Here is an 18,392-nt window from a genome sequence, read left to right as displayed (position 1 = left end):
TGGATGACATTGCCCACACGTAATGGTTAATTCATCCTGCTATCTACAGAAAATGCTGATTATGGTAAGCAAACATGCTATATCCCCCCTTCAGTGATTTGTCAAATGTGATTACATTATGATCATTGCAAAGCGGCCCCACCATAGTAACCCCTTGTACCAGTTCATGCATTTCATTGAAGTCTAGATCTAAAATATCTTCCCCTCTTTGGTTCTAGAACCAGCTGCTGTATGAAGCAGACATTTATAGTATCTAAAAATGTAACCTTTCTAGAGTGTCCCGAATAGATATTGACTCAATACTGTGTTGCCAGTTTTATTTGCCTTTCTAATTTCTGCTAGGATTTTATAATCTGTGTTTTCATCTTGGACAGGTGGACAGTAGTATACAGTCATCGCTATACTCTTTCCTTTCTTAAGTGGAATTTTTATCCTTGAGGATTTCACAATACATTTTTTCATGCAGGACTTTTATCTGGCTTAACTTTATGCCAGGGGTAGACAACTTTTGCCCTCAAGTGTTGCGAATAGGTCTAGTTTTCAGGATATCCACAATGAATATGCATGAGGTATATTTGTATGAACTGTTTCCATCGTATGCAAATACTCATGTATAATGTGGATCTACTGATATCCAGACCTGTTTGTGGTACTCCCAGGACTGCAGTTGCCTACTCCTGCTATATGCCATTCATTATGTATAGTGCCCTATCATGTCGCTATAAACTATACCCTGGTAGTACCATGTCCCATTGGTTATCCTACTTTCACCATGTCTCTGAGATGCCTCATGTTATGCTCTGCAGTATATCTTGCCCATCTTATTTTTGAGATTTCTGGCATGCACATTCAGGCATTTTAAAGTGATCTCTCTTTATCTGTAGTTCTAATTTTTATTAGTATTCACAGCCTGTTTGTTAACTGACAATTTGGAGGCGTTCAAATTTTAGTGCTCTTTATTCAAATTCATTTGGGTTATTTCGGTCTTTACCACCATCTCTCCGTTGAGATATTCTCTTTTGCAAGTTGCTACTCTGCCAGTAAGTTAAGAAAATCAACTTGCCCACCAACTAAAACTGGTGCTAAAACTCCCAAGCATTTGGAAGTTCTGAGCCCTCTGCTGCCCAGGCATCATTTACTTATGCTCACTTCCTCCCAGGAAGTTGGAGTGGAGCAGTGTATCCCCTCCAGCCTGAAGACCATGGCTGAACTAGTGTGGCTGCTGGCTGTATCTTGTACTTAAACAACCCAAAGTAAAAACAAAAAAACCCAATGTCTTGTCGCATTACAAATTTTGAACCCTGTATATTAGATGATAGCTGCAAAGGTAATGAACAGTAGCTTTTTGAAAGGTTGTTTTTTTTTTTTTTTTTTTAACTACTTTTAAGCAATCAGCAAAACTGGCATATGGATGACTGCTTCCAGCAGAAGTTTGATGACATTACTCGTGATGTCATAATCCTGATGATGCAGTGCACTTGTGATGTGTCAGCTGTTTGGTGCTTATAAAGTTCTGGGCATATCTTGCTGGTATTTTATTTAGCAGTGCTATTAGAAACTTGATGTGTGGGACGTTCCTTAGATTGTAGAAACAGATTTAGAAGAGAAGAAAGGTATTTGAAAGGTAAATTGATTTTTTTTTTTCTTAATTTGTCAGTTATTTTGATGTTTTTAGATTTACTATTTGCCCTTTAATTTACAACTGCTACTGGATTACAATGAGAGCAGAAGTGGAAAGGTCTGGAGGAGTCAAGTTGATTTAGGGAACAGCCACTGCTTATTACAGGCATTATTAGCAAGGGATCGGTGTAATGTTTGGGTAGTTGCCAGGTACTTGTATCTCAGTCTGATCCAGTGTCATGGGGTGCCTGGCTGGGGTTAGGTCACAGGTGTGTGGTACAGGACTGCAGGGCTGGAAAAGGGCTGATCTTCTGCCTAGCCAGCCCCCTGCCACACAGGTTGAGCCCTTGGGTTCTGAGGGCAAGTTCGGCTTGGTTTTGGCAAAAGATCATGGCTGGACTCGTTTTCTGCCTAGCCACTCCCTTCCCCCACCAGTTGAGCCCTTGGGTTCTGGGGACAGAGAGGGCTTAGCTGGAGAAGATTGGCTGGCTAGACAAGACAGGGCACGTACAAGCTGGAAATGAGATCTGGCACAGGCTGGACCTTGTGGGCAGAGACAGACTGGAAGTCCTGGTTATGAACAGGCAGGGAGCTGAGGACTGGATACTGGAATAGGCTAGACCAGCGGTTCTCAACCAGTGTGTCACCACACTTCTCAGTCCCCTGCTGGCCCAGCGGATCCCCTGTCCCAGTGAAATAGGAACTCATCTTCCGCCCAGGCGGAACACAGCAGGGAGAGCTGGAGTCAGCGGCGTCAGCATGGTCTCTTCTTCCCACCCTCCATGGCCCGGAAGAGGAAGTGGTGAGCAGCGGCCGCACGTGCGGGAAGAAGAGACCATTCCAGTGCGGGCAAAGCGCAAAGAAGAGCTGCATGGTTCAGAGCAAAAGAGGAGCAACGTCAGCCCCTGCGGCCAATGGGACTCCTTTCTCGAGGCTGCGAGGGCTGGGAGTGGAGGAGGCGGCTGCTGCCGCTAGTTTGGTGGGAGGAGAGAGAGTGAGAAAGCATATGTGTCTGAGGTCCTGTGAGTGTGTGAAACAGCATTTATATAAGTGAAAGATTGAGAGCCTATATGTGTGTGTGATTGTGATTGAGAGCCTTTGTATGTGAGAGAGAGAGAGATAGCAGGAATGTGTGTGATTGAGAACATGTATGTGTGAGAGATCATTTATATGTATGATTAAGAGCCTATGTGTATAAGTGAGAGAGAAAGCATGTGTGTCTGTGCATGATTGAGAGTCAGTGTGAGAAAGAGAGAGAGCTTGTGTGTGACTGAGAGAGAGGAGAAAGTTGCAAGCAAACCATCCCTCCTTCTGCTAATTCACAACAATTTCAGGGCACCTGGATATCAAACATTCCCAAGTATGCAGAGCAATACATTTTTTTATTCTTATTTTTCATTATTGGGCCTTTGTGTCTGCTATTTTGAAATATTTTATTGGTATCTAGAAATTTTTTATATGATTTTTTTTTTAATTATTGGATATTCCATTCATCAGCTATTTGAAAGAATCTGTTCTTTTTGTTAGTATGATTTTACTGCTACTGATTTTATATTTCTTGATTTGTTTTATGAGGACTGGTGGTGTTTCTCTTTTTCCTTTGTTACACTGCATACAGAGACTCTGACCTGCTGCAGTTTCCAATTCAGTTTTTGTCTGCATGCTTCTAGTTATACTTTATGGTCTCTTTATTCTTTGTTAGGTGAGGGTCTGCACATGTGACTGAGGTGATGTTTTCTGCTGGTATGTAGTTTGTGTAGGGCTCTATAGCAGTCTGGCTTTTCCGTTTTCCTAATAGGAGGTGTATTTTTGTCTTAAAGCCTGGTGTAATATTTTCAGTGTTACCTTTTTATTAGGTAAGGTGGTTACTGTTGAGTGCTGGAAATCGGTACTGTTTTGGTATGGGATGTTTACTATTTATGCAGTTTCTGTTCAGACAGAGTACTTATCTTTCCCTTGTGTCATTCTTAACAATACAAATAATACTGGGCCTTTTATTTTTCATTTCCGCTGTGAATTGTAATATGCAGCGTGCCATATATCTGAGTGTGGTTGTCAGGTGTCACGATGGGAAAAAGGTTGAGAACCACTGGGCTAGACAAGACTGGACAGGATACTAAGGGACTAGGACTGGATACACACACAGGCTTGGACAGGATACACAGTAGAGACTGGGACTGGATACAGATTGGGGCAAAGCAAGGCAGTACTAGGAATTGGACTGGGCAGGACAAGACCAGACCAGGACAGGACCCAGACAAGGATTACACAAGACAACACAGAACAAAGAACTCTGAAGCCCAAAGGCAGCAATACAGAAGGCGCGTAGGCCGCTAAGCATAAGGCCGGCCAACCACTAGGCGAGGAAAGGCCTGAGTAAGTCACAGAGCAAGGTCTAAGATAAGAGCAGGCCCAGAGGCCATAAAGCAAAGTAAGGCCTAGATAGGCTATAAGACAAGGAGCCAAGGTATAAGAGAGCCTGGACGCCACAAGGCATGGAGCAAGGTAAGAACAGCCAGGTCAGAAAGCCAAGGGTGACTTCATGAAGAGGCATCTAGGTTCTGGTAAGGCAAGGTTAAATGGGGCTGGAGCTTAGGTGTGGTGCGAGCTGTGAGGAAGAACTTGGCAAGGCTGAGGACCCCTGGTGGAGAGGAGGCTGCACCATAGACTGAGTCAGGTGACCAGTGAGGAGGTGGCTCAGGTAGCCAGGAACAGAGCTCACAGTAGGCTTCTGCTGGTGGAGAGGTGTAAGAGCAAACAGGATCAGGGCTTGGAGAGGCAGCATGGCAGGTGAAACCATGATGTCCTATATGGCAACTTCTTATGTTCTTAAGGCAGTAATTCCCCAGAGGGATGCGTGGTGTGGATCATTATCATCGTCTATTACACGCTCTTCCAAGCAAGAGAGAGCTCAATGCAAGTTACAAAACAGGGCCATGGATTCGTCCTGCAAATTTTTCTGGCATGGGTCAGAAGTCAGATAATCAGTTCTGTGCCAATTTGTTGTTCAGACATGAATGTTAATCAACAATATGAAAAACCGCACTATGCCTGTTGTATATCAAATATGAAAAGGACCTATTCGGCAATTAAATTCATTTATTCATATATATCATTAACCTGTCTAACATTAAAATCTATCTAACACACTCATCCATCACACACTCACATATAAAATCAATTTTCATCAATAGACATGAAATACACAATGTATATAATGATGTAATTATACAGTGCAAATTCTCATTACAATTTTTTCAATATTTAATAAATTATATAAAGTGCTAATAATCTATAAAGTGCAGGTATTGTAAAACAACCTGATGTAAGTCCAAAAAGTCCAACAAAGATCTTCGTTTTGCCAAGTTTATCTCAAAGGCTTCTTCAGGGATGGACTTAAACATCGAAAAATAAACAAACACCTATTCCCCAACGCTATTCTCTTAATTCTTTTCACAAGGTGTGTTTATTAGTATCATCAATTCTTGGAGAGCCTTCAGACTAAATGCTTATAAGGTCAATCACGATTGTTCATATTATATCCCAACGGGGACTTCATCTTCAAAGATCTAAATAAAGATCAATAAAATTGCAATAATCATCTCTTCCAAGGACAGGTACCTCATTAACATACACACCACCACAAAATTTCTACTGCTCTACTACCCCTTTACTCAAAATATAACCTGGTCTCAGAAATATTACATACACACACTCCAATTCCCACTATCACAGAGCTTTCAAAAGTGTGTGTCGTGACACTTTAGTGTGTCGCCTGAGGTGTGCCGGTGTGTCGCGCAAGCCCGGTGCACATGACACACCGGCAAGTGGGAGCCAATGCGGCCGCCGATGGAGCTCATCCCACTGGCGGCTAAGCAGTGAAGAATCGTAAGGCCGTGGTGAGTTCACGTCACCGCGGCCCGAAGAAAAAGGGCACGTCTAAACGTGCAGGTGTTCCGCCTCCTTCCTGCCCACGCGGCCCCGGAAGAAAAATGTTGCCGGAGCCGCACGGGCAGGAAGGAGATGAATCAGCCGCATGCAGAAGAGGAGCCACGTTGTTGCAGCGGGCGAGAAGAGGCCCGGTAGCAGGGCCCCCATCGCGGATCGGATCGGCCCGAGAAGATCAGAGTCGCCGCGATCGGCCCGAGAAGATCAGGGCCGCTGCAGAGCGATCCTGCAGCGACCCGTGAAGAGGAGGCCCAGAGGTAAGAGAGAGGCTGAGGGCCCGTAGAGTGCGTGTATTAGCTGAGTTGAGAGATTGGGTGCCTGTATGAGCTGAGCTGAGTTGAGAGATTGGGTGCCTGTATGAGGTGAGTTGAGAGATTGGGTGTGGGAGTGAGGACCTCAATGTTTGCAGAGACGGCATGTGAGAGCCTGTGTGTGTGAGAGAGAGAGACAGCATGTGACAGTTAGAACCTGTGCATGAGCAAGACAGCATGTGGGAGTGAGAGAGAGCCTGGGTGTGTGAGAGTCAGACAGCATGTGCAAGAGAGAAACTGTGTATGAATGATTGTTTGAGAGAGAGAGCATGTGAGAGTGAGAGCCTGTGTGTGTGTGTGTGTGAGAGAGAGAGAGAAAGCATGTGAGAATGAGAACCTGACTGTATGTTTGAGGGAAGAAGATAGATGGAGAGAAAAGAAATAGAAAAAAAGACAATATGAAATGAATTGGCAAAAAAATAAGAAAGGGGAGGTGGAACAAAAAAGCCTGGGACCAACCGATTAGAAAACTAAGATCAGACAGCAAAGGTAAAAAACAAAAAAGAAATAAATTACTTTTTACTGATTGGCACATGTAATCTTTGTTAATGTCAAGAGTAGCACTTTCTCTATGCGGATCTCATAATGTACGAGATCAACATGGAGGAAGTGGAAACCCACAGGGCCTGCACAGAGGAGGCAGCAGAATGGGCTTCAGTGCCAATAGCAGCAATCAGCGCCTCCCCAATAGCCATGCGGCATCAGTGGCAGCAGAGGAATGAGAGAGGCTCCGAGGTTGCTGGCAAAAGAAAGAGAGGGGGTCTGCCTTTAGTGTGTGCATGTGTATGAATGGGTGCCTGCCTGGGGGTGTATGTGTGTGAATGGATGGGTGCCTGCCTGGGGGATGGTGAGGGAGTGGTGTGAAAATGAATGGGAGCCTGCCTGGGGGTCAGTTTTAGTGTGTGAGAATGACTGGGAGCTTGCCTGGGTGTGTGTGTTTGTGTGAGAATGATTGGGAACTTGCCTGGGTGTGTGTGTTTGTGTGTATGTGAGGGAGCCAGAGAGAGTGTGTATGAGAAAATCCAGGGGAGTAAGAGTTTGTGTGTGGGGTGTGTGTGGAGGGGGAGAGAGTGTCTTAGAGCCTGAGAGTGTGTCGCTGTCTGTGAGAGCGAGCGGTTATGGTGGGTATAAGAGCATGAATGTGTATGTATGTGACAGTGTATGTGTGAGAGAGAATGGACATGTGAGTCTGTGTGAGACAGGATAACCTCTGGGAAATTGTAAAAAATGTATATGATTTTAATTAATAGAAATTCTATTTATCAGTAGTTATAAAATATTCTTTTATTAGTATGGTTTTACTATTATAACTGATGCTTTATGTTTCTTGATTTTATTTGTTTTATGAGGAATGGTGGTTCTGTTTTTCCATTGTTAATACACAGTCTGGCTTCTTGGAGTTTCCATTTCAGTTTTTGTCTAATTTGTGCTCCTTTATTTTGTATTCTGTATTTGGTGAGGGTCTGTCTCTGCTCTGTGTGTGTGACCATGATGAGAAATTCTGCTAGCATAGGGATCTATAGCAATCTGGTTTGTTTTGTTTCCTCAGTAGGTGGTGTATTGGTATTCTAGGACCTAGTGTAATATTTACCCTTGCTTTTTCACAGGTAGGGTTATTGTTGTTTGAGTCCTTGGTGTTATTACTGTTATGTTACAATGGGATTGCAGTATAGATTTTGAGTGTCTTTTTTGCGAGGTTTTATTTTAGTTCACAATGTGCCTGGCAGTGGAAGGTGTTTGTGCTGCTGTTACTGTGAGGTGACACCAGCATTTGAAAATATCTTTTAGTATGATGAGCTGTAAGGGAAACATCCAAGCTCCATTGTTTGGGGGAATTTCAGTGGATGCACAGAGTTACAGAACTGGGGGTGCAGGATTTATATTGACATTCTGTCCCTTCCTATAAATTCCAGATTTCACTCTCATAGCCATATAGAATTAGTTGAATGAGGCTATCAAATAATTATATAGTGTGAAACTGGCCAGCTTTTTAAAATTATGCAGAAGACCCTTTGGACTTTTTTATTAACACCAAATATTCAAAAGCTGTGTTCATCCCATCAAGCTCATATATCTCATTAAAGAGGTAAATTGAATAACACAATAACTTTGTTTTATTATTGTTACTCATAAATTATAACAATAACATTAATCTTGGAATATTATATATTTTTAATATAAACGAAAGGTTTTCACAAGATATGTTGTGTCGTGAAACATTTTATTATGTATATATTTAAGGAAACATACATAAATTGTCGAAATACATTTCATTCATTTAACCTTTAACCTCCGGTTTGCTTGTAGACTAATTACTGTGTCCCGAAATTGTTTGTCTAAAAAGTGTGTTACCAACATGAAAAGTTTGGAAAGCTCTGCTCTAGGGCTTCCTCCATCCCCCTCTCTATTCTGTTGCTATGTGAGCAGTTTCCATTTTAAAGAAGGATTTCATGATTGCCAAAAAAACTCAAACCAATCCTTATACACTGTATATGCCTGTTAGCCGAAATATTCTTAAATAGGGAGAGTACTGCTATCATTGTTCCATAAATATACAATCAAATTCCTTATATAGTGCAAAGCCTCTGTTTTTGTTTTTTTTTGTTTTTTTTAATTTAAAGTTGCTGAAGAGCCAAGGTTCAGATACCGGCCGAGGCTTCTTGTTGGCCAGAGGATGTTGGCTGTCTTGCTCTTCCTGCAGCACTGAAAAGTCGAGCACTAGTGTATGCGGGATGCTGAGCAGGATCCTGAAATTATAGCAGCAAACTGAAGAAATGTATATGTGACCCGCAGCTTGACATTCTCTTCCTTCCTTTCACAGAAGAAAGACCACGGTGAAGACTCTGTGTATCTATGCAGATTACAAATCTGATGAAAGCTACACGCCAAGCAAAATCTCCGTCAGAGTGGGAAATAACTTCCACAACCTGCAGGAAATAAGGGTACGTTGCTTCAAATTCTATTAATGGCATTTTCTTTGAACGAAAGACCCATTAGCAAATCCCCCAGTAAAAGTAGATTTGTAGGTAATAAGCATGAGCTGCAGCCTGGGTGCTGGCACACTGCTCCTTCTGAGCTGGATAGAGAATGCTACCGAAGTTTATTACTAATACTTATTACCTTATGCATGACCTGAGAAGTGCAAGAATTTACACCATACTGTAAAAAAAAAAATAAATTATATATATATATATATATATATATATATAATTTATTTTTTTTCATGGATGTATATTGATGGTTTGCATGCCTAAAATTCCTGCTTGTGGTAAATTAAACATGCAAGTTTCCTACTAATAATGACAGTAGTTTGACTGTAAATGTTATTTGTTTTGTCATTTAAAACTCCTTTTATTTGACAGAAGGTAGCAGTGTTCCATAGACACCAGCAGCTGGGGTTGAGGGGGTTAATCTCAGACAGAGTAAGATGCTGGCACTCTGCTGCCAGACTCCAAGGAGGGAGAGTTTAACATTTTCTTTTGTTTTTTGAGTTTGTAGTTTGTAGCAGCTAAAAGTGAGAGAGACATACAGTTGGGGTCAGACTGGCAAATGTTACTTAGCATTGTTACTGTTAACCGAAATAGGGACAGTACTTAGTCCTGCAATTTAAATTCAGAAGAAAGTAAATGTTACTATGGAATTCCTTTTCTTTTTTCCTTTACCCACACTGCAACACAATTTATGTAGTATCTTTTATGTTCACTGTTTCTCCTTTTTAATAGTAAATTCTTTAGTTTATTACCACTCTGCTTGTGACTGGTTGTATCCCAGGGAAGTGAGAAGCTGGGTGATTAGTGTGTTAGGTATATGCTCTGTGATCACTTCTCTGGGAATTATGGGGTCCCTCATTTGTGGAGTCAGTGTTCCTAGAAAACCCCTCTGGGAATAGCTTTTGGGCAGGGTTCTTGCCCAGTATCAAACAAAACCCCAGCTGGGTGGTTGCCAGGAGAGAGAGATGTGCAGACGACCTATACAGAACCCTCATGTGGCCATATGTTCAACCCCTGGTGGGTGAAGGAGGAACTGCAAAAATATTACTTGTTACCTTTTTGTCAGAGGATAAGCAGGATGGCAGTCCTCACAGATGGATAACAGATGCAGCCTGGCACAGAAATATGATTTCAAACTTTCTATAAACTACATATTCATGCAGGGGCCCTGTCTTGTCATCTTTTCAGCGGAGACTATAGTTTGCATTGTATTCCCCAATTTGGGTCCGGCTGCAGAAATAGCTCTATCCCAAACCTTACTCAAATGTGCACAATGTAAATTTGGAATGTTTAATAAACCTTTGTTAGATAATCTTGACATTCTTTGTGGAACATATAAGTGTAGGGGTGCTCCAATCCAATCAGTATCATTATTATTAAGGATCCTGTGTATTAATGTAAGTATTTTATATTGAATCCAATAATGAACAGGTAACCAATGTAATGCGGTTAACACTGGGGTGATATGGTTAAATTGGTTACTCCAATGAGAATGCATGCCGCTGTATTTTGCAGCAATGTAGGGGGTCTTAATGAGCTAGCTAGTAATCCAGGCCATAAAGCATTGCAGTAATTTTTTATTTTTTTTTTTTTAAGTAAGACAGTACGTCTGTGATCAGGAGGGGCTACAACAGGTTTCTATTGGTTCTTTGCCATATTTATGAGGGTGGTAGATGCAAAGGTAGGAGCAGATGCAAAGGTCAAGAGTTTACATCTTGGAGTCCTAGACCAGAAGTATTCCAAGCATTATAAAAGCTGGAAGGAAGGCCACCACAACCTCGGGCATGGTTAAAAGGTGAGGTGAAAGAGGCTATTCTAGCCAAAAGAACATCCTTGAAAACATGGAAAAAGGGATCTGAATGAAGAAACCAGGAAACTGCATATGCACTGGCAAATTAGATGACAAAGGCAAAGACAGAATTTGAAAAGCAGCTTGCTGAGGAAGCAAAGACTTTTCAGGTACATGTAAAGCAAAAAGCCTGCGAGTCAGTTGGACCATTAGATGACTGTGGGGCAAAAGGGGTGCTAAAAAAAAAAGGACAAGGCCAAAGCAGAGAGATTGAATGAATTCTTTGTTTTAGTCTTTACTGAGGAAGATGTAAGGTAGATACATATCAAAAAGTGCCTACTTATACAAAGTGATTAAAGACGCTTGTGATGATATTGACCTTCAGAATAGGCTTCATCGTGGAGTAGTATCACTTTATAACTCAGCCTTATTTATAATCATTGGTCAAATATAGTGAACATATATTTTTTTTGTTTGTTTTTTATATAGTATATGAAATGAATTGAAATTTCAACTTAACTTAAATGTTAACGCTGCTTTTATCCATTAGACTTAGAAGCCTTGTGATCCAATATATGTTCACTATATTTGACCAATGATTATAAATAAGGCCGAGTTATAAAGTGATACTTCTCCACGATGAAGCCTATTATGAAGGTCAATATCATCACAAGCGTCTTTAATCACTTTGTATAAGTAGGCACGTTTTGGTATTCTATTGGTTACATTGGGTAGTTACCACAGTCCTCAATTTTAAAGAGAAGGGTTATGTGACATACTTTTTGAAGTAGATACTTATGCCAGATATGATACTTAAGTGATGATTCAGAGGAAATGAAACAAATCTCAGTGAACCAGGAAGATGTACTAGGACAGAGTGACAAATTAAAGAATAGTAAATCAGCTGAACCCAGGTGGTATGTATCTAAAAATTGAAAAACGAAATTGCAGACCTACTGTTGGTATTCTGTAAACTATTCTCAAATTCAAATATGGTACTTGACGATTCGAGGGTGGCCGCTGTAACAGTTTAAAAAAAAAAGGGTTCCAGGGGTGATTCTGGAAACTACAGACTGGTGAGCCTTATGTCTGTGCTGGGAAAAATGGTTGAAAATATTTTAAAGAACAAAATTACTTAATATATAAGATAGACATAGTTGGATTTAGCCAAGGGAAGTCTTGCCTCACCAATTTGCTACATTGTGGATTAGAGAGATCATAGCTGGAATCAGTATCGATTTTATGCAAACCGTTGGCCAAGAATAATGTTGGATTCTTGGGTCCCTTGCATTTAGTCAAGGGAAGTCTTGCCTCACCAATTGGCTACATTTTTTTGAAGGTGTGAATAAACATGTGGATAAAGGTGAGCAAATTGATATAGTGAATCTGGATTTTCAGAAAGCATTTGATCTCATGAGAGAAATTAAAAAACCTTGGGATAGAAGGCAATATTCTGTTTTGGATTGAAAACTGGTTAAAAGAAAACAAAGAATAGGGCTATATGGTCAATTTTGTCAATGGATAAATGTGAATAGTGGAGTGCCCCAGGTTTCTGTACTAGGATAACTTCTTTTTAACATATTCATAAATGACCTAGATATGGGAACAAGTGAGGTGATCAAATTTTCTGCTGATACAAAATTATTCAAAGTTATTAAATCACAAAAGGATTGTGAAACTGCAAGTGGACCTTGCAAGACTGGGAAACCAGGCACCCAAATGGCAGATGACATTTAATGGGGCAAGTGCAAGGTTATGGGGAGGATAATCTAACATTGTTCCAACATCCGTTTGTTGAGAATAGATGAGCCTTTGGTAAATCATTGGTCTCAAAATAACCATGTTATCTCTGACCTTTTCGTCTCAGTTTTGGAGGTGGTCCCCCATCATCCTAGAGGGGAAACTATCCAGACTTACTGGGAAGGAAAGAGCAGAGATGGATATTCACTCTAGACACCATCAGTCCGAAAGGCCTCAATAAAGAAATTGAGTGGCATTTATTTGGTTAAGTGCACTCTGTTCTGATTGGTTCAGTAATCTCGCGATGATTCTCTGTTTGGCGCCAATCTTGCCCTTTAAATGTTTGACACTGTTGAGGGCGCTCGCGCTCCATGCTTGATCTGAAAGGTATGTACTCTAAGTGTAACCTTTAACTATGTAGCCCTTTAATTTGTGATCTACCACTTATATTTGTTTGTATTGTAGATTTAAGTATAATGATGGTCCCTCCCGATGCAGCAACAAGCGAAACACGGGACCATGTCGGGGGACTTATATAAATGCTTTTGTGATTCATGTGGAGTTGCCGATTTACAAATTATATCTTATACAAAAAAAAGAACAAATAAATTCTATTTGAATAATTGGTGGATCCTCAAGATTGTATTCTTGCACCGTTGTCTATTGATACTTGCTGATGTGCAAGGTTTGCTTCGTGATTTAGTTGAAGGGAAGAACACCCCAAATATAATTTCACTTTGCAAGGTTCCACTTGGGTAGTCACCATCTAGGAATAGGATCTGGGTGTCATTGTCTATTATGTTGAAATCCTCTGCTCGGTGTGCAGAACTAGTCAAGAAAGCAAATAAGAATGCTATGAGTTATTAGGAAAGGAATGGAGAATAAATCAGAGAATATCATAATGTCTCTGCAGTGCTCCTTGGTGCAACCACATCTTGAGCATTATGTGCAATTCTGGTTCTGCATCTCAAAAAAGACAGCAGAATTAGAAAAGGTACAGAGAAGGGTGTAGTGGGTAGAAGGATGAGGGGTTTTGCCTTGTAGTCTGAATCACACAAAAGCACTAAGAAAAGAATGACACCTGACTATGGCTTGCATGAAAATATGAAAAGCTATATTCTCTGTATAATATATGCACAAAACAGATGCTTATAGACTATCTGAATCACAGAACAGGTTATATATGAGCATAAGCAGCAAGGGTAAATGTTATTAATTTAAAAAAATGTATAATCCTCTAATCTGAAAATCTTAGCGAATAACAATAAATACTCATAATAAAATCAGCAAAATACAATCAATAATATATCTAAAAGTACAGAACACAAACAAATTAAACATTACAAAAAACCAAAATATCTTTACCAAACTAATAAGGAAAATTTTATATATTGGCCTTGCAAAAGCTACTATGTTCCTGGATGAGCGCCCTCTTATCTCTGCAATCAGTGGTCACAAGCATTATCTCAGCGGAAGGTAAAATGGTACCAGAGATTTTTTTTGTTTCGGAGATGGGTCTTGCTGAAATGTTTGTTTATTTTATTTATTTAAAAAGTTTTTATATACTGCATATACATACAAGAAGTAGATCTAGATGGTTTACAAATGAGAGATTAACATACATAATGATTATAAAGGAATAAAAACAATAATAAAACATTGAAATAAACATGAGGTTCAATCTCTGGTTAAAACATGGAGGTGGTACCTTGAGTTGTTTACTGGGGTTTTGGATTAGGAAAGGCTTGTGAAAATAGGTTTTAATTGCTTTTTTGAAGTCAAGCTTTGTGGAGAGTTGATGAATGTGATTGGGTAAGGAGTTCCATATTGTTGGTCCGGCAAAAGTGGAGCATAACCATAAGGATGAGGTATTGTTTAGCAAGTTGAAGATTATCATTAGGATTTTATATTGGATTCGTTGGCGAATGGGTAGACAGTGGAGTTTAGCGAGGGTGGGGGTTACGTGGTTTCTGTGAGGAGTATGAATAAGAAGTTTGGCGGCGCAGTTCTGGATCAATTGCAGCAGTTGCAATGCATAGTCAGGAAGGCCTATGTATAAGGAATTGCAATAGTCGAGGTTCGTTAGGATGAGAGTCTGAAGGACATATTGGAAGTCAGCAGGAAATAATAATGGTTTGAGATTCTTGAGTAGGTGAATTTTATAGAATGATATTTTTGTGATAAATGTAATATGAGTGGACATGGATAACTTGGAGTCAATGTGGACACCTAGGTTGCGGGCATGACTGCGTAATGGGTATGTGGCAATTATTGAAGATGAATTCAGCAGGAGGAGTTAGGAATGGTAGACCTCCACCTACATGCTTCTAGCTGACCCGACCCAGCAGACCTCAACGAGGCACCTCCCTCGACGGCACCCGGACACGCCCCCCCCACCCATGTCATCGGGAGCGCCAACCGAGGGACTTTTAAAAACAGACGCTGACTGGAGGCGTCACGCGCCAAAGGGGCACCCCCCCTTTGTGCGCCCCTTAGTGCGAACCTTAAAGCACAACCTGTACAACATTTTTTACAACCTCCTGACCACCACCAAAGATGGCAAACCGTGCCCTCCCAAATCCACAAGAAAGACTCAACCACAAGCAAAGCACCTACACACAAACGAAAAACGTGAATGCCAACTTATCACTGTTGGAAACAGGATGCTGGGCTTGATGGACCCTTGGTCTGACCCAATATGGCATTTTCTTATGTTCTTAAATCAATATACGAACTACATACTACTCTCCTTCTTATTCAATGCACAATCAATAGTGAAGAAAATCCCAATAATCAATGACCTCCTCACCAACTCAAATCCAGCCTTCATCGCAATAACAGAAACATGTATCAAAAACATCGACTCCGTGCTATTAAATCAAATTGATAATCCTACTTATGACACTTTCTCAATACCCAGACCAAAAAAACGAGGGGAGACCTAATGCTAATCGCCAGAAAAGAACTCCGGTTAAAACTAATCCCAACAAACATATGCACACCCTACGAAATCGCACTGTTTGACTTCACAAATCTTCAAATCTGTCTGGTCTACTGTCCCCCCCTGGATCACTTAACCACAACTGCTGTCCCCTAATTGAATTTCTTATGACCAATATCTCACAAAAAACCCGATTATCATCCTAGGTGACTTCAACGTACATATGGATACCTCCCCACACTCATCTACATGCCAAACAATCATTGATGCTCTCTCATCTCTACAACTAAAACAAATCAACACCCCTACACACAAAGCGGGACACACCCTAGACTTTATCTTCATTAACACCAACACCCGTTTAACCTACGATACAAACATAACCAAAATCCCCTGGTCAGATCACCACCTCATTCAATCCAACATAACCATGAACACCAACCCTGCCACACCACAAAACACCCCCACGACAATGACATACTGACCCCCCCCTTCAACTCAGAAACTCTCCAAGAAAAACTACAAACAGAACTAATAAAGATTGATCTATCCAATTCTGAAAAAGCCACAATATCATGGCTCAGCATCACCAAAACTATTGCAGACAACACAAACCCCACTATCACAAAAACAATTAAAAACCCACATCATCTAAATCAATGGTACAATGACAATATCAGCTCTGCCAAATGTCAACTCAGGAAAAAAGAAAAAGCATGGCGAAAGAAGAAATCAACAACTCTACTCACTGCCTATCGCAACTACCTAGCTCACTACAAAAACCTCATCAACACTAAAACGGAAGTCTTAAAAACAAAAAAAAAAACCGAATTCACCGAATTCTTTAATAAGAAAATAATTAACCTCATAAACAATAATCTCAACAACAACACCCAAAACATCAAGATACAAAGAAAAGAAATCCCGACCTGGTCAAACTTTGACCCAGCATCCACCCTAGAAGTACAAAAAATCATCTAACTGAACCCAGCCACACACCCCCTCAACAGCATCCCGATACCAACCCTCAAATTAATCGAAACCACCATAACTAAAGCTATAACAGACATTGTTAACCTATCTCTCACGGAAGGAAACTACCCCAACTGCCTCAAATCAGCAATAATTAAGCCTGTCCTAAAAAAGAACAACCTAGACCCTGACAACCCACTAAACTACCGCCCGATCTCAAACCTATCACTCATAGCCAAGATCATGGAAAAAGTTGCACACTCCCAACTCACTGACCATCTTGAAACAAACAACATACGACACAATTTGATTTCCGAAAAAACCACAGCACTGAAACACTGCTACTCTCACTGAACAACACAATACTTAGACAAAAATACCTACTCTTCCTCCTTCTAGACCTATCAGCGCATTCAACACAATAAACCACACTATCCTCCTTGACCGCCTAACAGAAATAGGACTGTCTGACACAACCCTATGGTGGTTCTCATCATACTTATGTAACAGAATATACCAAGTAACCATCAACAACACCTTCTGTTCTGTCCCCAGCAGTGGGTACATGTTTGTATCTGTCTATATTGTAGTTTAACTGTGTTTAGTGCAGTCCTCCCTTCTGAGGATTCTTAATACTGAAGCACTGTTTGTAACCTATGATAAAAATCTGTGAGGCTTTGCCTTTAAGAGAGGCCCCCCTCCCCCCTCCACTTTCTCTCACCATCAGGAGAGCTTGAATCCCACTTAACCTAACTTAAGTTCTCCAGGGCGCCTTATAAGTTCAAAGGCGCCCTGGAGAACTTGTAACACAGGGGGAGCCCTTCATGCTCCCCCTGTGTTACAAGGTTCTTAGGCTTGCTGCCATTGGACCCTGACCCCTGCCTCTAGCTTGTGGGGGCATTTCCTTTAGTAGCTCTCGACGAGAGTTCAGTTTCATCTTCCCTTTATCGCCTTCTTCTAAGGACTAAATCAGCCTCAGATTCCTCTTACCTTCTCATCCTTGCAACCCAAGAAACTCCATTCTCCCTTTTTCAACCTCACCTCCAGTTACCAAAGATTCTTGCCTGGGGCTCGCGTTTGAAATGCAACAATTGTGAGTAGAATTTACTTGTACAATAAATGATTTCAGACTTACAGAATCTTTGTCATGAGGACTGATTGGGGGGAAGGTTTAGCTGCCTGAATAATAAAATATGGATGTTTTATCTGAGCCAGAACAGTGAAACCCAAGACAAAAAGGGAGATAGCGAAACTAACAAAGAACTGAATAATTGTGAAGACTTCATTAAGAAATATTAGAGGGTTCTGAAATAAGAAGTTGGTGAATGTGTGGACTTGAACTGAGTGAAAAAGACTGAATTCAAGCTGAGCACATGCAGCATTGGGGATAAAGATTGAAAGGACAGTGACTGTGGAAGCGTGCTCTGCCCTTCCCCCATTTCTTTATTACATACTTAGCTACTGAAGATGAGCTGCCCTTCCCCCGCTCCTTTGTTACATATCTTGCTACTGAAGGTTGCCATAGATACCAGATCTCTGCTGACCCTAAGGAACACCAAGCAGAAGGCAATTAATCTCCCGGAGACAAACTTTCTGAGGTGTTAGCTAGCTCTAGTCCATTCAACAGTTCATCCCTTTTAACTCCAGACTCGGTGACTGCCAGAAGTCTAGCCTGAGCAGACCTGATCACTGTAAATAAGAGACATGGCTGAAGCAGCAACGCAGAAAGACACCTTAAAACAGCTAAAGTGGAGGAGGTTGGTATATTATTCTCTAAGGATTTGAATATAAAAGTGAAGACTGGCCATAAGGATCCTGATGAGCATTTAATCTGCTAACTTTATTGATGAACCAGAAACTGTTTACTTTTGTTAATATATATATAAGAACATAAGAAAATGCCATACTGGGTCAGACCAAGGGTCCATCAAGCCCAGCATCCTGTTTCCAACAGTGGCCAATCCAGGCCATAAGAACCTGGCAAGTACCCAAAAACTAAGTCTATTCCATGTAACCATTGCTAATGGCAGTGGCTATTCTCTAAGTGAACTTAATAGCAGGTAATGGACTTCTCCTCCAAG

The 18,392-nt window shown here is 40.9% G+C and overlaps 1 protein-coding gene across 2 annotated transcripts in view; it reads left to right on the top strand.

The window, feature by feature from the left end:
• Positions 1-18,392, top strand: part of ANAPC10 (anaphase promoting complex subunit 10) — a 170,358-nt gene that overhangs the window by 32,273 nt on the left and 119,693 nt on the right. The window contains exons 4-5 of one of the 2 annotated variants that reach the window (XM_029600688.1): positions 8,701-8,821; positions 12,864-12,993. In XM_029600688.1, the coding sequence (XP_029456548.1) occupies positions 8,701-8,821; positions 12,864-12,869 (127 nt within the window). In that variant the 3' untranslated portion in view covers positions 12,870-12,993. Of the gene's footprint in view, positions 1-8,700; positions 8,822-12,863; positions 12,994-18,392 lie in introns of those variants that run through there. The other variant, XM_029600603.1, reaches the window with a different exon arrangement.

The sequence above is a fragment of the Rhinatrema bivittatum genome, chromosome 1 (assembly GCF_901001135.1).
Source record: "Rhinatrema bivittatum chromosome 1, aRhiBiv1.1, whole genome shotgun sequence".
NCBI lineage: Eukaryota > Metazoa > Chordata > Amphibia > Gymnophiona > Rhinatrematidae > Rhinatrema > Rhinatrema bivittatum.
This window is presented reverse-complemented; position numbering and strand designations above follow the sequence as displayed.